This window comes from Hemiscyllium ocellatum, chromosome 45 (assembly GCF_020745735.1).
Source record: "Hemiscyllium ocellatum isolate sHemOce1 chromosome 45, sHemOce1.pat.X.cur, whole genome shotgun sequence".
Lineage (NCBI taxonomy): Eukaryota > Metazoa > Chordata > Chondrichthyes > Orectolobiformes > Hemiscylliidae > Hemiscyllium > Hemiscyllium ocellatum.
This window is the reverse complement of record NC_083445.1, coordinates 8,970,886-8,994,504: the sequence shown is the minus strand read 5'-3', so window position 1 is coordinate 8,994,504 and position 23,619 is coordinate 8,970,886. Positions and strand designations below refer to the sequence as shown.

At 42.9% G+C, this 23,619-nt stretch overlaps 2 protein-coding genes across 3 annotated transcripts in view; one reads left to right on the top strand and one right to left on the bottom strand.

Annotated features, from left to right (window-relative positions):
- LOC132835806 (uncharacterized) overlaps positions 1-23,619 on the bottom strand; it is an 89,010-nt gene that overhangs the window by 61,525 nt on the left and 3,866 nt on the right. For both annotated transcript variants that reach the window (XM_060854888.1, XM_060854889.1), the window contains exons 2-5: positions 16,496-17,153; positions 9,113-9,227; positions 2,983-3,194; positions 1,359-1,447 (exon numbers count right to left, since the gene is read on the bottom strand). In XM_060854888.1, the coding sequence (XP_060710871.1) occupies positions 1,359-1,447; positions 2,983-3,194; positions 9,113-9,196 (385 nt within the window). In that variant the 5' untranslated portion in view covers positions 9,197-9,227; positions 16,496-17,153. The remainder of the gene's footprint in view (positions 1-1,358; positions 1,448-2,982; positions 3,195-9,112; positions 9,228-16,495; positions 17,154-23,619) is intronic.
- On the top strand, positions 15,376-22,130 carry LOC132835808 (cyclin-dependent kinase 4 inhibitor D-like). Its single transcript, XM_060854890.1, has 2 exons — positions 15,376-15,640; positions 18,340-22,130. Exons 1-2 carry the CDS (start codon positions 15,503-15,505, stop codon positions 18,712-18,714), a joined length of 513 nt encoding a protein of 170 aa, XP_060710873.1. The 5' UTR covers positions 15,376-15,502; the 3' UTR covers positions 18,715-22,130.

The window sequence follows — 23,619 nt, the reverse complement described above, 5'->3', positions numbered from 1 at the left end:
GCAATATTGAATTAACCGATTTAGGACTGAATTGGTTATTCACCCAGAGGGTTGTAAATCTATGGAATTCCTTGCCCAGTGATGTAGTTGGTGCTACTTCAATAAACATTTTAAAGTTAAGGTAGTTTTTTTTAACAATAATGGAACTAAGGGTTATGGTGAGAGGGTGGGTAAGTGGAGCTGAGTCCATGAAAAGATCAGCCATGATCTTATTGAATGGCGAAGCAGGCTCAAAGAGCCAGACAGCCTACTTCTGCTCCTGGTTCTTATACACCACTACACCACTTCCCGCCTCAGGTGACTCTCTGTGTGGAGTTTGCACATTCTCCCTGTGTCTGCGTGGGTTTCCAACAGGTGCTCTGGTTTCCTCCCACAGTCCAAAAATGTGCAGGTTAGGTGAATTGGCCATGCTAAATTGCCCGTAGTGTTAGGTGTAGGGGAATGGGTCTGGGTGGGTGCGCTTCGGCGGGTCGATGTGGACTTGTTGGGCTGAAGGGCCTGTTTCCACACTGTAGGTAATCTACAAACCATCCACTGTATTCCATTATATGGACATCAATAGAGGAGGAAATCTAGTGAGTGTTTTTAATTCTTTCATGGGATGTGGGCATTATTGGCAAGGCCAACCTTCATTGACTGTCCCTTATAGCCCTTGCTTATCCTTTAAGAGCCAACCACACTGCTGTGTATCTACCTGGTTGCAGAATGAAAGCATGGTGGATTTCCATCCATGGAGGACATTAGTGAACCAGGTGGACTTTTACAACAGCCAACGTGGCCCAGGGTTGCCATGGCTGAGAGTAGTTTCATATTTTGGGATTATTCATTGCTTTAGAAAACCAACGAGTCAGATTTAAACTCTTGGCCCCAGAATGAGCCTCAGATCACTCATCCACTGACAATGCCATTACTTCATGGTTAACAGAAAGCTCTGCTATCTTGCTTGAGTGTCCACTGCAGTCTATCTGTGTGAGGTTAGCCAGTGGATTAGATTAGATTACTTACAGTGTGGAAACAGTCCCTTCGGCCCAACAAGTCCACACCGACCCGCCGAAGCGCAACCCACCCATACCCCTACATTTACCCCTTACCTAACACTATGGGCAATTTAGCTTGGCCAATTCGCCTGACCCGCACATCTTTGGACTATGGGAGGAAACCAGAGCACCCGGAGGAAACCCACGCAGACACGGGGAGAACGTGCAAACTCCACACAGAATTGAACCCGGGTCTCAGGCGCTGTGAGGCAGCAGTGCTAAGCACTGTCCCACCGTGCCACCCACCAGTTTATGTCAGCTGTTCATACATGTCACAGTGAACACAATCCCATCAGGGTTAGCAATTTCTGGTCACTGTACCTGATATGTATCCAACGGCTGTGGAAAATGTTGGGAAGTTCAAATCAGAAAGGATTCTTTCAATCGACAAGGTGTTGTTTAAGCGAAATCTAAGGAACACAAGTACACCATGTAATAGCATAGATAGGAGCAAATTACTGCAGATGTTGGAATTTGTACTGAAAACCAAAAAAAATGCTGGAAATCACAACGGGTCAGGCAGCACCCATGGAGAAAAAGCCAAGCTAACATTTTGAATCTAGATGACTCTGCATCAGAGCTGATGTGAAGTGCAGAGGGGACCACCACGTAACACTCGTTTATGGTAGCAAAGTTGTTATTATATAAGAGTCTAGATTAGAGTGGTGCTGGAAAAGCACAGCAGGTCAGGGAGCATCCGAGGAGCAGGAAAATCGACGTTTCGGGCAAAAGCCCTTCATCAGAAATTCCTGATGAAGGGCTTTTGCCCAAAACGTGGATTTTCCTGCTCCTCGGATGCTCCCCGACATTCTGTGCTTTTCCAGCACCACTCTAACCTAGACTCTGATTTGCAGCATCTGCAGTCCTCAGTTTTGCCTTGTTACTATATCAGTCTAATAACCTGGAAGCCATGGACATGAGTAAAACAATTGAGTTTTTACAAGATTCTGGTATACAGCAGACTTTAAAGTACCCATCAACAAAAGGTCAAATTCAACTCCATGATATGCTGTGGTAGTCATTGCTTGTACAGAGTTGAAAAAGTTTGGCACTGGAAAAGGCACAGCAGGTCAGGCAGCAGCTGAGGAGCAAGGGCAGGAACTTCCATCAGGATGGGAGAGGGGAAGAGGTCTTATTTCTTAGGCCCCTTCTCCCTCCCTGCTCCTGATGAAGGGTTAAGCCTGAAATGTCGACTGTCTTGCTCCTCAGATGCTGCCTGACCTACTGTGCCTTTTCCATCACCAGACTTTATTGACCCATGAAAACTGTACCGAGGTGCCCCATTTATAGTCAATGGGAGTCATTAGCTTAGTTGGCTGGATGTGTGGTTTGCCATGAAGAGTGATGCCAACAGCACAGATTCAATGTCCACATCAGCTGACATTACCATGAAGGTCCATCCTTCTCAACCTCATCCTTCACCTGAAGCGCGGTGACCCGATCGCAGGTTAAACTCACTGCTAGTTGTCTCTCTCCAATGAAAGAGCAGCCCTCTGGGACTGTGGTGACTTTACTTTATAGTCAATAAGCCTGTTCACTGCAATGAAAATCCAGCTATACCTCAATTTGAAGATCTTCCTCCTTATTTTGAAATCACTTCATGGCTATACCTCTCTCTATTGCTCTCGCCCGTTAAACCTCAGAAATCTCTGAACTCCTCCAGTTTGGGTTTTTGACACATGCTCAATTTTATCACTTCAAAATTGGTGGCTGTGTCTTTAGCTGACCAGACCCCAGCCTTGGAAGTCTGCCTCTAAGCCCTTCCTCCTTCCTCTCTCTTCTCCTTTCCATCACCATTTAAAACTGGTCTCTTTTATCAAGCATTTGGCGGTCAATCTGAATGCCTCCTTTTGTGGTTTGGTGTCAAATTTTGTTTCCTAAACTGCCCCTGTGAATGCCCTGCATCACAGCTGATGTATAAATGCAAATTGTTGTTGCCACTTACCGTTCTGCCTGCTGGTGCAGTCGATGGACAAACCCCAGGTATGGGTTGCATGGCAGCTCTGTCCTGTTCAGCAGCTGGGCACACAGGTCCTCCATGCTTTTCTGAAGGCCCGTTGCATCAATGTATTTCCAAAGCTTGTTTAGTCTTCGAGCTAAATTCAAGTCACTGGACTGAGGGGCTTTGGGCCTCATGAGCATTTGTTCTGACATTTCCTATGATGAAACATTTAAAAAAGAAAATATTTTGAGCACCTCTTTTATCAATTATGCTTGCCCGCATAAAATAAAAACATATTTTTGCTGGGATACCATCCTACAATCATTATAGAGTCTCCATATTACAAGTACAGGCCATCTTTCAATTTACAATTGCAGAATTATACAGAGGACTGGTTAAAAACAGAAAGGCTTCTTTAAATGAACAAAAGAATCTCGTGAAAATATACTTTGCCAGGATCTGTCGGAGATGCACCAAGTGCTGTCTAATATACCTTACACCAAAAATCGTTCATTTCACCAGTCGGGGAAGATGGTCAAGCACATTTATTGTCAGCTTATTTTGAAGTGTTCATCATTTCAAACAGCTGTTTTGGTGTCCTCCCAATAACTCTTAACTCTGGCAACCCAGGACTTGGACCTGTCTGGTGTTGATTCACTCTCTCGGCTTCTCTGTCTTCAATAGAACAAAAGTCTGGTATTCGTTTGTGAACTAGATATGTTCAAAGGTTCTCATTGGAGCTCTCTGTCTAGTCTGTGGCCCTCATGCCATGCTACTCCCTGTTTCAACGGCATTTAGCTCTCAGGAATTTGGTATTGCATTTCATCACTGAAGTGCACTTCTCCAATGGGTTGGAGATTTGATTATTTATTTGCTGATAACAAGTTTCCTAAACACCTATTTACATTGTTTTAAACTCATTTCTGTTCTCCACTCCTCCTCACCACTCCTTTCAACCCATAAACTTCACTCCCCCATTGCCAGTCATTCCATTCAGTAAGTCCAAAAATCTTGGGTAACTAATTTATTGATGTTTCCACTTGTGGGAGAGTCCAACATTACTACAAGACTGGGGTGATGTATTACAGGTGCCTTAACAAAATTGTAATGCATGTCATTGATGTGGCTCTGATCTTGAGATTGTACCCCTTCGTGCAGGACTCCCCTACCCTCTGCTTATCATCTTGATTTCTTCCATCACCTTCAGGGGAGGAGGAGACAAAAATGCAGTCAAAATTAATGCAGACAAGCTCCATTAAGTCTTTCAGTGTGTTAAAATACACTTTCTCAGGCTGAAAAGGCATTCCCCGTGGATTGTAGAAAATAGATTGAGGATCTTTGAATAGCAATAATAAGCCCCTTTAACCTACATTGTGTTCCCACTATAATGTCCTGGATATGGCAGTCTTGTCAAAGGTGCTTGCAAGTATCTCAAAGAAAGCCACCCACAATGACCTGATGATCTCTGAACTTCTCTTCCCGATGACAATTTAAACCTGGTACAAAGTCAAGGGTGCGGCTTGCTGCGACAGCAATAACAGCAAGTGGGTAAAGGGCCAAACATTTACAGCAAACTATGACTTAATGGCACTTAGTATCCTTCACTTTAAGTTTAAATTTTGCTTTGCTTGTAATTTAAATTTTCAGGAAATCATATAGACAATTGTGAGTGGCAGACCTGTACGTTTTAAAAAGTGCACATTTGCCTTTATTGTTACAAAGACGCTTAACAATCGACAAATATAGGAGTAGCTTTTCAGACCAGTGAGGAGGTTCGGCAGTAATTCTGGAACTTTGAGCACTGTCATAAACCCAGTTACACCTTGTTCAACAAAGTGTAGCCATTTTTTTTCAGGTTAAATCAGAAAATGCTTGAAATTCTCAGCAAGTCAGACGGCATCTGCAAGCAAGAAACAGAACCAACTTTTCAAAGATGATTTGGAGATGCCGGTGTTGGACTGGGCTGTACAAAGTTAAAAATCACACAACACCAGGTTATAATCCAATAAATTTAATTGGAAGCACTAGCTTTGGGAGCGCCGCTCCTTCATCAGGTGGTTGTGGAGTTGATGAAGGAGCGGTGCTCCCAAAGCTAGTGCTTCCAATTAAACATATTGGACTCTAACCTGGTGTTGTGTGATTTTCAAGTTTTAAAAGGTTTATTTCACAGCAAGACCTCATTATGGAGAGGGATACTTTCTTTCATTGATTGCAGGGGAGATAGCAACCATTTAAACCTCTACTTTGTAACCTATGAAAAGCCTAGACACATTGATAGTCACTTCTGATTTTGAAACTTTTCTGCATGAGTCCGGAAGTAACTGTCAGTTTCAAAGTAGTAACCAATAGCTCAGGCGAAAAGTCACAGACCTGCAACAATTAATTCTGTTTCTCTCTATATACAGATACCGGCCTGACCTGTTCAGCATTTCCTGCATTCATCACGCACTCAGCACTAATAAATCGGTAACAAAAACCGAAGATGCTGGAAAAGCTCAGCAGGTCTGGCAGCACCTCTGCAGAGGAATCAAAGTTAAAGTCTCGGGTCCGGTGACTCTGCCTCAGAACTTAATAAATCTGCACTGTATTTAGACTGCAAAATAAATGAATGCAGGTGAAGTTAAGAACAGAGACTCTAGGTGGTGCTGTGTCACAAATGTTCCCAGTGTCTTCATAATTATAGCACTGCAATGTTAAGGAATTTTATTGTGAAATTGAGATTGGAACGTCAAATGAATCCACAAACATAGGAATATTCTGCTCTACAAGTCGTAGTTTGACTTAGAAGTAATCATAGAATTATTATGGGACAGAAAGAGGCCATTTGACCCATCGTACCTACACTGGTTCTCTTACTCAGTGCCAATCTCTGCACACAGTTACTCTCCAAATAGTCATCCAATACCCTTGTGAATGCCACAATTGAACCTTCCTCCACTACATTGCCAGGCAGTGCATTTCATACCCTAACATTCATTCATAAAATGTTTTTCCTGACATCACCCTTGCTTCATTTGCACATCACTTTAAATCTATGCCCTCTCTCTTCTATCTTACAAACAGGAACAGGTTCTTCCTATCTACTCTATCCATCCTGCTCATGATTTTGAAAACCTCTGTCAGACCTCCTCGCAGCCTGCTTCTCTCCAAGGAGAACAGTCCCAACTTCTTCAATTTATCTTCACAACTGAAGTCTCTCATTCCTGGAACCATTCTTGTAAATCACTTCTGCACTGTCTTCAATGCATTCATAGCTTTCCTATAATGTGGTGCCCATAAGTGGACACAGTACACCAACTGAAGTCTAATAAGTGCCTTTTTACAAGTTCAATATCATCTCCTTGCTCCTGTACTCTATACCCTATTTAAAAATTTGAGAACAGTGTATATCTTCTTAACTGGTCTCTTCACCTGTCCTGCCACCTTTAATGATCTGTGCATATATACACCCAGCTTCTTCTGCTTCCACACCACTTTAGTTTTTTAACCATCCATTTTAAGTTGTTTTTCAATCTTCTTCCAACCGAAGTGCATCACCTCATATTTCTCTGCATGGAACCTCATCAGCCACCCACCTTCCCACTCTACCAAACTGTCAAATGTCTTTTTAAGTTCCATACTGTCTTCCTCACAGCTGACAATTGTCCAAATTTAGAGACATCTGCAAACTTTGAAACCATCCCCTGCACACCAGGATCTTAATCATTAATACATATCGGGTAGAGCAACGGACCTGTGGGGAACTCCAGTGCAAACTTTCCTCTAGCCTTAAAAATATCCATTGAGCATTACTGTCTGCTTCCTATTTAGCCAATTTTGTACCCAGATTTCTATTACTGTTGCAACAAATCAACTATCTGAGAAGTGGGTCAGTTTTGTTTTGAAAGCACAATTTTCCATTCCTGCAGAAAAATACTGGGCTGTACATTCCTGTTGTCTTCAATCTCATAATACAGTTAGTCACCCCCATGTTAGGCATTGGCTGGTGTGACTCAGGAGCCCCAATCAGCAGAGGAAGATAATGGGCTGAGAAGGTGCATGATTCTCTGGACTCTGTTTTCATTGGACTCTCTTCTCAGCCAGCTGCGATTTCTGTTTCTGCTCACTACCTTCCAAACAGTCAACCTCCAGAGATCGCTGCTCTCAGTGACTGCCCTCCAGCTGTCACCCACAATCTTTATATCTCTCTTGCGGGTATCCTGGTAGAGGAAGTGTCCAGTGCTGTCCATAGATCTCTGACACACAGCTGTGTATCCAACAAATTGCTGTGATGATTCTAGTGTGTGGGTGAAGGGGGTTTAATATACTATCTATTTTTGTACAATACCCTGCTACCTGATGAAGGGCTCTGGCCCGAAACGTCGAATTTCCAGTTCCTAGGATGCTGCCTAACCTGCTGTGCTTTAACCAGCAACACATTTTCAGCTCTGATCTCCAGCATCTGCAGACCTCACTTTTTATTCCTAAAAGATAGCCCAATGCCAAAGTCTCTCCTTATCGGTACGCAGCCTCTCCCATTGGGCTGTACATAAGCCTAGAACCACTTTCCAAGTCTGTGTTGGATTGGTTACCTGTAGCTTTTAAGATCTCAGTCATAGTGAGTTTCACTGTCAAAGGTAAGACAGACTGTGTTCACAACTGGAAAAGTGCACAAAAGTATGAGAGGCATAGATGGAGATAAACAATTCCGCTTCGAAGATGGGTAAATAACTAGGGGCACAGCTTGTAGGTAAGGACCATGAGGTTTAAAGGCAATTTTAGGATTTCATTTATACCCAATGGGTGGTGGGTATTTGGAACTCAGTGCATAAAAGCCTGGTAGAAGTAGCAACCCTCAAAACATTTGAGAACTGTTTAGATGAGAACTTGAATTGCCATTGCATACAAGAGAATAATTAGCTGCTGACTGTCACAGCCACAATAAACTAAAGTGCCCTGATCTATGACTCTTCTTGCAATATTATATATCCAATATGCACCTTGCACAATTCCAGAATGTCTCAATGAGTCTCATTCAGCCATCAGAGTTTTTGTCCAGTGTAATCATGGCTGTAACTGAAGAAACAATGTGTACAGCAAGCTCCCACAATTAGTGATGAAACTTCTTCACCATTTTCCTGTCTTACACTCCAGACCACATTTGACACTTTGAGCAGAAAAACATCATGAAATATCAGATAAATCAGTCATCGACCACACTGGAGTTTGCAGAAACAGGTCCCGCCAACGCAGTGAGAATTACTTTTCAGTGTGAACATGCAAAGGGAGAGTTTCAGTGGTTTGTGGAGGTGTTTTTTTTGGGCTGAATATTAATATTATTAGGTCAGCAGAAGCTAGTCAATGCTGTTGTGCTAATGTTCTGTCAGTTTAACAGGTGCATGCTATAGTTGGAATGCAAAAGCAGCTTAATAATTCTATGGCATGCCCAATACTGCTCTTTGATCCAGCCCTATCCTTACAAGATGGGGTCACACATACAGGGGTCATTGGATGTTAACTGGGAATACCTTGCAAACTGCAGCAATCATGAGACTTCTGATCTGGGTCATTGATTTTCTTTAAGGAAATCTGCTCCCCCCCCCCTTGCCCATAGATGACTCCAGACCCATCACAAAGTGGTTGACTCTGAAATAGCCCAGCAGCCTATTTAATGGCCCTCAACACCTTCTCAAGGGCAATTACTGATGGGTCATCCTGTGAAAAAAAATGAATAAATCTCAGCACCCCTGACACTGTTTATACTGTAAGTTTACGGACAGAAATGAGGCTCTGATTTATAGTGCTCTGAATGGGACCAACCCATTTGGACGAATTTGAACTTATTTGGCTACATGGTGGCTCAAGTGGTTAGTACTGCTGCCTCACAGGGCCAGGGACCCAGGTTCGATTCCAGCCTCAGGCAAGTATCTGTATGGAGTTTGCACATTCTCCCCATGTCTGCGTGGGTGCTCCGGTTTCCTCCCACAGTCCAAAGATGTGCAGGCAGGTGATTTAACCACGCTAAATTGCCCATAGTGTTAGGTGCATTAGTCAGAGAGAAATAGGTTTGGGTGGGTTACTCCTTTGGAGGCTTGGTGTGGACTTGTTGGGCCAAGAGTCTGTTTCCATTGTAGGTAATCGAATCTAATCTTACCTCTGTGGGATTTGGAGTAACTGTAAAAAGACTGTGTGCTGATATCCGTTTTAACCTGGAATTCTGAATAGTTGCCTTTTGCATGGGGTTTTCCGGGAACTGATTGGAAACTAATCTGGGAAGAAATGAGATTGTGCTGTTTAAACAGAATTTCATTGTCACTACGTGGATTACACTGCACATTGTACTTACTCGGAAGGCCGACTCGCCTATGATTAAATGCAATGAGAAGTATGATTTTTTAAAAATATATATAAACGACCGCCAAGATGGTTCACCGGGTTGAGAAGCGTCCGTAGCAACAATAACAGGAAGAGGAGGAGGTGCAGAAAAAGCCTTAAAAACTGAATGGCAAACCAGACAACGCCATTCATAAAGGAGCTGACACCTCCTGGTATAAGCAAGCTTTGCTTATATAGTTTACACTCATAAATCAGTGTGCTTAAACGTGGATTCAACAGAGCAAAGTGGCTCCAAACAGTATGGAATAAGTCCAACAAGGTTTACCTCATAGGTTTCAGAGTAATTTTTTTTGTTACACGTTTCCAGTTTGTTTATTTTTAAAAGCCTCCATAATTACAATTGCATTTGTAAAGTGCGTTTTTTTTTCTCACATCTCACCTTCACACACACAATTACTTTTGAAAATATCTGAGGTAAATAATCATTGTGGGTTTGGTAAATAGGGCGCTGACCACAGAGAGGTCATGTCACAGGTGGAAAGAAACAGTGATGATGTTGAATATTGCGAAGCGCCGAGTTTTGTCGAAAGGGAACTTTGCATCTTTAGGTTTCCACAACAAACAATGTCTGGAAACGCCGGAACCATGGATTTTGCAAGGACCGACATAAGCAGTTGGACAATTCTAAGCGCATGAGCGGGGAGGACAGAATAAGTTGATGGGAATGGGGGAAGGGCGGTGAAGTTGGAGGGTGTTCCAGACATTGGGACATTGTTGACTGAGAGCACAAATGAAAACAGAAATTGCTGGAAAAGCTCAGCATCTGAGGAGAGAAATCAGTGTTCTGAGGAAGGGCCACTCGACCCTTAACGTTAACTCTGACTTTTCTCCGCAGGTGATCTTTTTTTCAGCAATTTCTGTTTTTGTTTTCGAATTACAGCATCCGCGGTTCTTTCGGCTTTTATTGACTGAAAGTACAACTTCGCAGTTTACGAGAAAAGGGCCAAGGATTTGTGCCGGGTCTGATTTGAAGAGGGAATCGGGAGCGTACCCACTCGTGAAAATAGAGAATAGATATGATAGAGCGTTTTTAAAAATATGTGTTGGTTCATTGGATGTGAAAAGGCCATCCTGTGTTGACAATCCTTCACTGCCCATTGCAGAGGGAGGTTAAGAATGAGACTGGAGTCACATGGCGGCCACACCAAGGATAGTTAGCAGATTTCCTCCCTTAATTAAACCAGGTAGGTTTTTAATACATGGCAATTTCATGATCGCCTGACGAAGGCTAATTTTCAAATTCCGGTTGCCAATTCACTAATTTCAAAGTCCGAACCCGCATTCCCAAAGCATTAACCCCAGCTCTCTCGATTCCCTTATCTAATCTATTACTGCCATCTTCTCAAATTGAAATGTTTGGAATAATAATGAAGGGAGATCTAGTTCCCCCGGACTGGCTGGGGGAAGGGATGGCGGCAGAGAGAGAGAGAGAGGGAGAGGTGAAGTAATGGGTGATCTGTGAGTTAAGCAGGAGAATACTCGTTTTGCACGGCGCGGGCTGTTGAACCTGCAACTTACTGCAAGGGAGCAACTGTCGTTTTTGAAGGGAGTCGTGGTGAGGAGGTGGGATATTTGGTGCCCGGGGAAGATGCATTTGTTTCTATTTAGATTGCTGCAGCGATCGGCCGGCACACGGACAAGGCGGGCTGAATGGCCTCAGTCCGTATGGTAAACATTAGCGGCTGCGCTGCGGTCACCCTGGGCTCCTTAGCTTGTAAACAGTCATGAAATGAATCAGCAATTCGTGCATTTCCAGTCCTGTGGGTTGAAGCGGGGTGTAGTCAAGACAACAAACTCTTCTTTGTCGAATTTTAGGCGAAGAGTCATCAGATGGGACTGGGATTTTAAAAAAAAATCAAAATCACAAAAAAAAACTAGAACTTCCAAATAATGTCACACTTCTTGAGAACAAGGATGCGCGCCAATGATCAATCTCCAACTTCCTCCCTCGGCTTCTTTGGAAATCCCTCCCTTATTACCTTGAGACGATTTTGCCATTGTGGGCGCAATGACACAGTTAACAATCAATGCTGGCGAGCCACTCAGTGTCTTTGTTTTGGGCTCAAGCCTTGGCTGGGTGGAGTTTGAGTACACATCTTCATGAAAAGCTGAAAGTTTGATGACTGAAACTCCACATTTCGAAAGAATTGAACCTGTAACCCAGTCGCAATACAGAGCTTAAAGTGAGGAGATATTTCTTTATATTGTGACCGAATGATGTCCGTTTGCAATTATGTAGGTACATCACAAACTGCAGACTAAAGTTCGTTTAGTCATCCTACGGTTTTGGCTAAGTTCAGATGAATTCTGCAGTTTGGTCTTCTTGGTAACAGAGCGTACCGGAGACACCCCAGAACACAGGACATCATTTCAGAGTTATCTGGGAGTCTGTACACCCGAGTTACACCATATAAATTATACCGAGTGTGCGTGAGAGAGAAATGAAAGGCGCTCCTTTTGACACAACTTTCCCGAAGTCGGCAAGGGTATAGACTCCATGTTTATGTAACCAAAAGCCCGGGGATGCTCGAGGTCTGAAATACAGACAAGAAGCCCTGGAGAAACTCAGCAGGGCTGGCAGCTGCTTCGACAGAAGTGATACGGGACCATAAACACACTGTTTTTTCTCGCTCTCCCCACAAACGCTGCCAGACTTGCCGAGTTTCTTCAGCAATTCCTGTTTGTCCTCCAAACCATTACGGGTTGTTATTCCAATTAACACACTGCGTCTGGAAAACCTTGCAGCTATTTCAACGATTGAGGCTCAGGGATATAAAAATAAAATTTTAAAACTCAGGTAATTACATTAACACCCGAACGCGACAAGATGCTGGTCGGTCGAAGAGGCAGTGCCAGTCACTATAACCATTGTTAAAACTGGCGAATTCAACACAAGGGGACGAGTGTGAATAACAATAGGCGAGACCACTGGATTTTTTTTATTTACTCGTGGGGGCAGCATTTATTGCCTGCTGTCAGTTGTCCTTGAGAAAGTGGTGGTCAGCTGCCTTATTGAACAGCTGCAGTCCATGTCCTGTTCGTTTCTTATTTTGTAATTTCCTAACGATTGATACAACTGAGTGGCTTGCTGGTCATTTGAGAAGGCAGGTGAAAACCAATCACATTGCTATGGGCGTGGATAAGCCTGGGCCAGCCAGAGTCACAGAGATGTACAGCACAGAAACAGACCCTTAGGTCCATCTCCTTCATGCCAACCAGCTATCCTAAATTAATCTAGTCCCATTTGCAGCAACACATTTTCAACTGTGATCTCCAGCATCTGCAGACCTCATTTTTTACCCCTAGTCCCATTTGCAACCAGTTGACCCAAATCCCTCTAAACCCTTCCTCTTCATATAACCATCCAAATGCCTTTTAAAATGTTGTAAATTGTACCAGCCCCTACCACGTCCTCTGGCAGCTCATTCCAACACCCTCTGTGTAAAAAAATTGCCTCTTAGATCCCTTTTAAATCTTTCCCCTCTGATGTTATACCTATACCCTCTAGTTTTGGACTCCCATTCCCTGGGAAAAGACCTTAGGCTATTTATGCTATCCATGTCCCTTATGATTTTATATACCTCTATAAGGTCACCCCTCAGCCTCCGACATTCCAGGGAAAGTAGCCACTATTCAGCCTCTCCTGAAAGTTCAAAGCCTCTAATCCTGGTAACATTCTTGTAAATCTTTTCTGAATCCTTTCAAGTTTCATAACATCTATCTTGTAGCAAGGAGACCACAGTATTCTAATATGGCTGAATCAATGTCCTGTACAGCTGCAATATGACAACGCAACTCCTATACTCAATGCACTTCCCAATACAAGTAAACATACCAAATGCCTTCTTTACTACATGGTCCACCTGTGATTCCACTTTCAAGGAACTATGAACCTGCACTCTCAGGTCTCTGTGTTTGGCAACACTTCCTGGGAACTTACCATTAAGCGTATAAGTTCTGCCCTGATTTGTCTTTCCAAAATGCAACACCTCATATGTAATTAAATTTGATCTACCATTCCTCAACCAATCTCAAGGTCCTGTACGCAGGAAAAAATGAGGTCTGCAGATGCTGGAGATCACAGCTGAAAATGTGTTGCTGGTCAAAGCACAGCAGGCCAGGCAGCATCTCAGGAATAGGGAATTCGACGTTTCGAGCATAAGCCCTTCATCAGGAATGAGAGAGAGTAGCCAAGCCTCCCTACCTTTTATCTTAGCCTGGAGGTGTAGTGGACAGCGAAGAGGGTTACCTCAGATTACAACAGGATCTGGACCAGATGGGACAATGGGCTGAGAAGTGGCAGATGGAGTTTAATTCAGATAAATGTGAGGTGCTGCATTTTGGGAAAGTAAATCTTAACAGGACGTACATACTTAATGGTAAGGTCCTAGCGAGTCATGCTGAACAAAGAGACCTTGGAGTGCAGGTTCATAGCTCCTTGAAAATGGAGTCACAGGTAGATAGGATAGTGAAGATGGTGTTTGTTATGCTTTCTTTTATTGGTCAGAGTACTGAGTACAGGAGTTGGGAGGTCATGTTGCAGCTGTACAGGACATTGGTTAGGCCACTGTTGTAGTAAAAAATGAGGTCTGCAGATGCTGGAGATCACAGCTGCAAATGTGTTGCTGGTCAAGGCCACTGTTGGAATATTGCATGCAATTCTGGTCTCCTTCCTATCAGAAAGATGTTGTGAAACTTGAAAGGGTTTAGAAAAGATTTACAAAGATATTACCAGAGTTGGAGGATTTGACCTATGGGGAGAGGCTGAACAGGCTGGGGTTGTTTTCCCTGGAGCGTCGGAGGCTAAGAAGTGACCTTATAGAGGTTTACAAAATTATGAGGGGCATGGATAGCGTAAATAGGTAAAGTCTTTTCCCTGGGGTTGGGGAGTCCAGAAATAGAGGGCATAGTTAGGGTGAGAGGGGAAAGATAAAAGAGACCTAAGGGACAACTTTTTCACTCAGAGGGTGGGACATGTATGGAATGAGCTGCCAGAGGAAGGGGTGGAGACTGGTAGAATGCAACATTTAAGAGGCATTTGGATGGGTATATGAACAGGAAGGGTTTGGAGGGATATGGGCCAGGTGCTGGCAGGTGGGACTAGATTGGGTTGGGATATCTGGTCGGCATGGACGGGTTGGACCGAAGGGTCTGCTTCCATGCTGTACATCTCTATGACTCAATCCTTGTGACACAACACTGTTCACGGGCCTCCAGGCTTTCTTGAATTTCCTGTGAAAATTCAAGACTAAAAATGGACTAAAGCATCTTATAGTACAGTAGTAGAGTCCTTACCTCTCGGCCTGGATTTAAATCTCACATGCCCAAGATATGTATGAACAGATTTGACTTTTTAAAGAAAGAAAAAGGATGGAATTATTAGCAGGTTGGCTAAATACTTAGTGACTGTGGGACCAGACTCTTCTTGTGCTGTCTGACCTGAGGAAATTAGATATAATCAACCTGTAAAGAAATGTTTTATGGCATGCCCCTGAAGGACAGACTTAAATATGGGGCCTCCTGCCTCAGAGGCAAAGACATTCCCACTGTGCCACATGAGCCCAAATGAAATCTAAAAAAAACAGAAATTGCTTGAGAAACTCAGCTGCTCTGGCAGCATCTGTGGAGAGATAAACAGAGTCAACGTTTCGAGTCCAGTGACTCTTCCTGAGGTTCCGTTTTAGCTGGGAAGGGGGTAATGTAAGGCTAGCCGCTGCTTCGGCCACTCAGTGCAACACAAATTTGCAACGATTGTCGCCCCGGGGGAGCTGTCAGCTCCTCTGGAGCCGCGCGTGCGTCCACAGCGTGAAAGTAACAAAACAGATAACGTCACAAAGACCCAACGTCAGTATGTTATTGCACCTTTCGGGCCATCTCGTCCCTGATTGGTCGGCTGGCCCGGCCTCCGAACGTTGAGTCGCGATTTAGAATGTTGCCCGGTGCGGCAGCAGACACCGCCACTCTGATTGGCGGCTGCGTCTGTCAATCATATCCTGCTTCACTCCTCCCTAGAGTGGGGGCTAACTCACTTGCCCGGCAAGCGGAGAGAGATTACAGCAGCAACAACAGTAGGCTTTTGCCTTCGCCTCCAGTCGCGGAGGGCTTAAAGCAAAGCAAATATTTAACGTTGGGAATCACACACATAAATATGGGCAAAACCATACTGGACGGGGATAAGTTGTCGCAGGCTGCCGTACGGGGAGACTGGCAAGAGGTGAAGCGTCTGCTGACCGATGAAAAGGTGAACGCCAACGCGGTGAATAAATTCGGACAAACCGCACTGCAGGTTGGTAATAGCTCTCGACTCGAAATAGTGATAAAGACAGCAGCATGTTGTTTTTAATCCCCCCCCCCTCCCAGTTAAAATCACACTCGTTTGAGCCGGCAGAAACCCTTTTCAGGATTACATTCACCTCCTTCAGTAACAAAAATTCTGTAAAAATTTGCAAGTCCTAGCGGAATCTGCGTTGCTGTCGAACGCAGCAGATTCAGAGTTGGGGATGTGCGTGACATTGGGATTTGTAAACGACTGTTGCGATGCCGCTTGTGACGGAGATGTCAGCCGGTTAAACCTGCTGCGGAAGATTAACCCGTTCCCAGACTGCGCCCAGAGATGTATTGAAACGCAAAATAAAATGTTCAGGCGCAGTTTGGGGTTGTGAGCTACTGGGGTCGTCACAATTTATGAATGAAGCCAAGGGGCTCCCTCCCCCGCCTCCCCGACCCCTTCCCCTTCGGCTGACGTTGAAAAGCCGATTTGAAATAATTTGACATCTGACTCCAAACTCTATCCGATAACTATTTTTTGCCTGCAGTTGGCGGGATGGAATTTTGGAGAGATGGAAACGGAGCTAAATAATCCGATTGTTGATTTAATTTAGAAAAAGCCCTGAAAAGGAACAATCTTTGACAAATATGTCAGTAACTCTTACGTTACTTTACTACGAAGGGCGGAGTCTTACAGTGGGGAATGTGTACAAAAGGGCGGTTTCAGTCCGCGTTGTCGATCGCTGTTCTAAATTTACACTGTTCCTCCTCTGCAAATTAAAATCGAAAGCGGTAAAGATACGTTTCATATTTAAAAACACTTTAAATATGGGTGGGGTTAGAATAATTATTGCAGGTTGTGTATATTACCTACCAAGCTGTTCACAAGATGTTGCTAGGCATTCGTGTTAAGTAATATTTAACAGTGGACTCTGTCTCACCCGCAGCTCTCACCAACGGCATAAAGTAGCAGTGTGAACCAAAATTAGACCACACGCGATCACCCTAAATTCAGTGGAATTGTAGATCTACGACTGTCTGGTATCTCCATATTTCTGTCTTTGTCCAGTATCCTTAGTACTTTTAGTTTGCAAAATAGAACAATCCTTTGACCTCAGCTTAAAAATGATTAATCGACTGAGCAATTATCACTGCCAACCTTCTATCACTCGTGGCATAGCATTATCCCCCAATTTCATTCCTGGAAAGGTCAAACTTTGGATTTGTAATGCCCTGTGCCCAAATTTCCTCCTCTTTCCTCTGACCAAAAATCCTTGGTTGAGGTTAGTACGTTGTCATGTGGAAGGATGACTGAATGTTGCAAGGCGTTGGATTCTGAAAATCCATCACTGCTGCGTAAAAGAGACTGCTTTCATCTTCTGCAGAGGTTTTTCTGACACCATAATGTCTGAGTTCCCATGGTAGACTTCACACTAGCCCTGCGCCCCGGGGCTGTTACAGAGACAAATTCATAACAATCACAGGGGAAGGTAGTAATTGCGATGTCTACATATGTCTACATCTTCTTGCAGCTGTGGGAGAGTCAGAGAGATGCATGATTAGAATGTTTACATTGTTCTGCAGCTGTGAGACAGAAAGGGAGACAGACACAGATCGCCGGGCACACACAAACATGCCCAGAAACTGATTTCAAACAAAATCAAATTCGATGTGTGCAAGATGCCTTACAAAGTAACAAACTTAGGTTGCTAAAGTGCACCACTAACATGCCCACCCCCTTTATTTTCCTAAAACCTTGCACCCCTCTATTTTCCCCTCTCACCATTAATTTCAATAGGAACCAAACATGATCTGTTAGTGCCTGTTTTCCACACTGCTGCCTGAATTACTCGGGCAAGATTCCACCAATGATCGAAACCATAATTGTGTCTAATTGTAGGTTCCTTCTCTACAAGCAGCAATATCAAAAATAAACCCTATGCTGTTGTCGCTCCTCTCCAAAACCCAAGAATCATCTCTCCAATATTACCAAAGCCCACAGTTACCCCTAAAAATACAGTTCGGCCTAATTTCCATTCCCCAGAGCCATTAAGTAGGAAATATGTACAATTGGTGAATCTTTATTGTTTGCCATCTTGCTGCAGTACAGCTGAACCGTAACTGAATAGTTGGGCTGAAGGGCCTGTTTCTACACTGTAGGGACTCTAAACATGCTTGAGAGGTTGAATCACCTATTCCAATTCTTCAGTGTGTATTCTTCGCTCACTCAAATGGCAAGGGATTCAATCCATGGTAAATTATAATTTATACAGAAAAATAGAGAGCGTTGTGGAGTTCAGTCCCAAAAATTTCAGCCATAAATCCCCAAAATGCTATTCAATACAAACATTAATTTTGAAGTATTGATCTTTGGGATTTGGACATTGCTCATCTCTAGCTGTAATTGAGACAATGAAGGCAGTGTTCACCAATGAGGAAAAGAATTTCGATCCAGTAAGAATGAAAGTGCAGGTGTACAGAGATCCATCTATAAGTTGGGATGGTATCTGTCATGGAGGTGATGGTGTTTGTGTGCATCTGCTACTCGTCCTTCTGGGAGTTGCAGATCAGAAGCTTGGGAGATAATATTGAAGAAGCCTTGGTGAATTGTTTCAGTGCCTCCTATACACAGACTGATTTAATTGTCACACCACAAAGGGCTAGCTCCTTTGGTTACACTCAGAGCCTAAATCTCTGTTTTTGTGCTTCTCTTTCCAGGTGATGATGCTGGGCAGTACAATGGTTGCAGAGGAACTGTTGAAGAACGGGGCACAGCCAAATGTCCAGGATAGATGGGGCTTTACTCCGGCACACGATGTGGCCCGGAGTGGTTTCTTGGATACCATGAAGGTCCTGATAAAATACAAGGCAAACGTGAACATCAAGGATGCTGCATGGTGCCTGCCAATACACATGGCTGCCCAAGAGGGCTACTTGGACCTTGTCCAATACCTGACTCCAAGATCAAGCATTTTGCAGAAGAACATCAGTGGGCAAACACCACTGGATCTAGCAAGGGCCTCCAATAGAACTGAAGTAGTTGCCTGGTTAGAGCAACAGTTGCAAGCTATGCAGACACAAACTCAACACTGATTCAGAGCCTATTAAGAAATGCTGACGTTGCTTATACCTTACCTCTCTCACTGTGTGGTCTTGACTATGCTGTGAATCCTTCCTTTCCACCATATTGGACTCCTACTTTGCACTGCTAATTGTGGACCCATTGTATATGTTCCTTGGTTATTGTTGTTAATTTGAATCACCTCCCTTCTCCTCCCCCCTCCCCCCACAAATAAGATTTTGAGCCATTGTGGCAACTCCTCCAGAAACATGTGCTGGCCATCTTGCAAAAAAGGTTGGCAAAAAATACCTTCAAGATAATGCCACTCATTTACTGTTTACATCTCCCAACCATTGAACATTTTAAAAAGAGGTGCGTGGAATCAGACAGTATCAATTGAGTCACGTGTTGTGCATACTTTGCCTCAAAAGCCCAAAGCATTGTACAGTGTGCTGTACAAGAAAGCTCCAAGACACGCACATCAATGCAGTTCTAGAAACTACTGCATTTTGTGAGGAAGTCTAAGGGATCATCCTTTTAACAGAAGAGCTGTAGCTAGGACACTCAGGAGCTGTCAACTGAATGCGAAGGTCTGCACTGATCGTCTCCAAAGCAGAACGGAGGCTGATCTTCTGCCTAGGAGCAGCATCTACACAAAAGCACAGGAGCATAGAAAACAGCATCTACAAATGGGAGAAAATCTTGTGAACTATGGAGTTGAAAATCTGTGTCTTTTTATTTTAAGTGCTGTGTGTTTACAATGATTTTAAAGTACTGTAAAAAAAGCAAAGCAAAATGAGTTGTATGTACACATCAAAGTGGCTTTGTATTTTCTCTCTACTTTTACAAGGAAACAGACAGCAGCTAATGTAGCAGTGAATTTGAATCATTGGTGCTTTAATAATTATGTATATATGTAAGGAATGCATTATCAAGCTTATTTATATTTGAAAATTAATTATCCTTTATCCTGAAAGCATGACTTTAAAGTGATTTTTTTTTTACAAAATGGGAACACACAATTTTTTTTAAAATGTGAAATACTTTAAGTTCTCAATTTGAATGTTCAATTGTAAGACCACTGGTTTGCAGTTCTTGTGGGATAAGCAAACACAACTGTAGACCAAAGTGTACAGAACACAAATTCCTGAATCCCAGTGAATGAAATTGAATTTTACCACAAAGGCAGCATAAAGAGGCAACCCTGTTTGTGTTAAACAGGTGCTGATGGTAATGCCCTACCCAACAATACACTGCCATAATGACATTGTTATAGTAAATGTTCTATTGAGTGAGCAACAGTCCTATGAGAGGCCTTTTGTTTCTCAGCAGCTGTGAGTTGGTTATAGACTACTCTGTGCATTAGAGGATTGAACAAGATTTTTAAACATTGAGTCGGTACATTGTGTTAGTGTCACTTAGGTGTGGTTGCTGAATGCAAATAAATGGATAAAATAGTTCAGCCAGTGAATGCTTTGGTGAAAGTTTGGCATTTCAACTTCTTTTTGCTTTGAAAACTGACGAGCAGTCACATATCTACTACTACTGATTTCCACCTTTGCAGTACCACCCAATTCTGTCCCTCCCAGATCTTGCGTTACTGAAATCCTTCCTCATACCTTATTCCCTCTACAGTTGATTATTCTAGTACAGTTCTAATTAGCTTTTGCTGCCCATTTCACTCAAACAAGGTCCAGTCCAGTCATCAAACTATGCTTTCACAATGGTTCCTGGAAAAGCAACACTTTGATATTAAAATGCTCATCCGAACTTTCAAATCCCTTCATGACCATGTCCCTTTCTAAGTTCTGACAGCCCGAAGTTGCTCTGTCATTTGCACTGTCCCAATTCTAGCTTTTTCAGCATTCCTGATTTTAATTGTTCTGCCAACGGTAATCTGCATTCAGTTGGAATTCATAAACCACTCTATTTCGCTTTCTTCCTTTAAAATACTCCTTGCTCTTTCAGCAAGCTTTTGGCCATCTTCTCTAATATCGTTTTTTTTATGGCTCAACATCAAATTTTGTTTCATAATGCTCCTATGAAGCACTTTGGGACATTTATGTTCCTTTTACACAATGCAAAATTGTAATTAAGTTTCCTTCAAGAACGATTAAATTAAGTGATAACAAAAATTGCTGGAAATACTCAGATGATCAGGCAGTGCCTGTGAGGAGAAAAACAGAGTTAATATTTTAAGTTGATGATCTTTTGTTTGAAGTAGTGCTACAGATATAGGATTTTGTAGCTTATGAAGCTTTACCTAAATGGTAGAAATGTGTCTTTTGCACAGACTCTAACATGATGCATGGGAAGTACAAAAGTTGATTTAACAGATTTTTCTTTAAAAAAAAAGTTACTTCTCTTTTCAGCTCCTGCACACAGGATGACTTGCCAACCAGCAACTTCTTGCTGGTTGAACATGCTGCCTTTAGTAGGATTTTGGTATTACAGGAATGATATAGACCTAGAACCATTTGTTTTTAGTTTTTAAGTCCAGGTCACTCAGAATCATTACAGCACAGCAGCAGACTACTCAAACCCGTCATGTGATCTCAGCCAAGTTCGGTGGTAAGGCAGTCATTACAAATTGACTCACTGTCCCTTGGTTGGAGACAGAAGTTAAATGGGTCCGGTATAGGTCCCTCAGAAATGAGGCACGTTATGGAATAACAAAAAAAAATGTATATTTATTCTTGCTTTCAGTCCCAAATATTTAATTTCAATTTGAGATTTTTCCTTTTCTAACAGTGATGCAATAATAGAGAGACCAGATAAGAGGAGACTGCAAATTCTGGTCCATTTCTCTTTTGCTGATCCCATTCTTGATTGTCCTTTGCCCTTTCCAAACTTATCTCACCATGAGAACCAGATTGTTCGACCTCAAATGCCTTCTCACTTGCTCACCTGAATCTTCAGCGTATTGTACCTTCTCCTTTCAGTCCACTATCAGCAGGGCAGGCTAGAAATCACCCTGACCTTGTCCTTCAGACCTCTGTGTCTTCACACTTCTCTTTCTCTTAAGCTTTCCTCAACGTCTGTCTTCAAACTAGCCTAACTCTACCCATCCTAATCTTTCCCTTTCTGTCTCAACAGACATTTACATTTGTGCCCATTTTGTGATGCGCATTGAATTGTTTTTACATTGAAGTGCCACTTAGATGCATGTTATTGTTGAGAGAGTTTGCTGTTTTAAACTGTTTGGGGTTTGCAGAAAAAAAAAGGCCATTACATCAAGAATGGTCACTGGGGCTTGGTACTGGCTGACAAATTTGGAAGTCTCTCCCAGTTGGATTCAGGGCCTCGGGGAAAGTGGAAGTGAGTTGAGGACAAAACACAACTTTGGGAAGGGGGGGGGGAGGGGAATGTTTGAAGACTTTATAGGTTGCTATATTGTAAATTGGTTCATGTTGCACATAATTATATTTATAATGTTGAATTTGTTTGGTGGACGTTATACTTTTTTAAAAATCTGCAAATAAATTATATCACTTTTTCGGAAAGTTTTACTGTGGATGACTGTGTGATTTTATTTATTTGTTCTACATGGGGTACACAGATGATGTCCAAGGTTTACTGTGTGATCGAAGGTGAGGGAACATATTGGGATGGGCTGTGTGAGTGCTACAATTATGGTCTCGTCACTGAGTTCAGGATGGGGATAGGTGGTAAAGTTAGAGAAGAAACTATCATCAGCCACTGTTCTTAATGTTTACCACATCTTACTGCAACAGTGTGGCCTACCTCAGTGAGAATAGAGTCTGACTTAATTGTGATGCCTTCTGCAGTTGGGTAGCTTGCCAGCATCTACTACGTTGGCTCACACGTGATGAGCAGCCATTCAGGGCTAATTCTCAGATGGTGTGGATTGTTGGGAGGCAGAGTAGATAATGCAGGCAGACCCAGCATGTATAAGAACCACACTCTCGGAGAAGAGCTGGAGATAGCCAGACAACAAACAACAAAGAAGAAAATTAAAGAATTCTCACAAATCTTTACAAACAAAAAGCCGCCACTTAGGTTCCTTTTAAATCTTTACCCTCTCACCTTAAACCTATGCCCTCTAGTTTTGGACTTCACCACCTGGGGAAAAGACTTGATCTATTTACCCTGTCCATGCCAGTCATGATCTTATAAATCTCTACAAGGTCACCCCCTCAGCCTCTGATACTCCAGGGAAAATAGCTCCAATCTATTCAGCTTATCCGTTTGGTTCAAACCCTCCAACCCTGGCAACATCCTTGTAAATCTTTTCTGAACCCTTTCAAGTTTCACAACATCCTAAAGCAAGGAGACCAGAGTTGCAAGCTGTATTCCAACAGTGGCCTAACCAATGTCCTATTCAGCTGCAACATGACCTCCCAACTCTTACACTCAATCCACTGACCAATAAAGGCAAGCATACCAAACACCTTCTTCATTATCCTAACTACCTAAGAGTCCACTCAAGGAACAATAAACCTGCATTCCGAGGTCTCTTTGTTCAGCAACACTCCTCAGGACCTTATCGTTAAGTATACAAGTCTTGCCCTGATTTGCTTTCCCAAAATACAGCATCTCACATTTATCTAAATTAAACTCCATCTGCCACTGGCCCATTTGCCCATTTGGTCAAGATCTTTGTTGTACTCTGATGTAACCTTCTTGGCCGTCCACTACACCTCCAATGTTGGTGTTATCTACAAACATATTAACCATAATGCCTATGTTCACATCCATATCATTTATTTACATGACAAAAAACAGTAAATCCAGGACCAACCATATTGGCACACCGCTGGTCACTGGCCTCTAGTCTGAAAAGCAACCTCTACCTTTGAGCCAGCTCTGTATCCAAAAACTAGTTCTCCCTCTATTCCATACGCTCTAACCTTGCTAACCAGTCTACCATGAGAAACCTTATCAAACTCCTCACTGATGTCCATATGGATCATATC

What these genes read in the sequence shown, in the direction of transcription:
- LOC132835808 (XM_060854890.1), top strand. Translation starts at nt 15,503, where the DNA reads ATGGGCAAAACCATACTGGACGGGGATAAGTTGTCGCAGGCTGCCGTA. An exon ending in TCGGACAAACCGCACTGCAG is followed by an intron (nt 15,641 to 18,339) that starts GTTGGTAATAGC and finishes TTCTCTTTCCAG; the next exon opens with GTGATGATGCTGGGCAGTAC.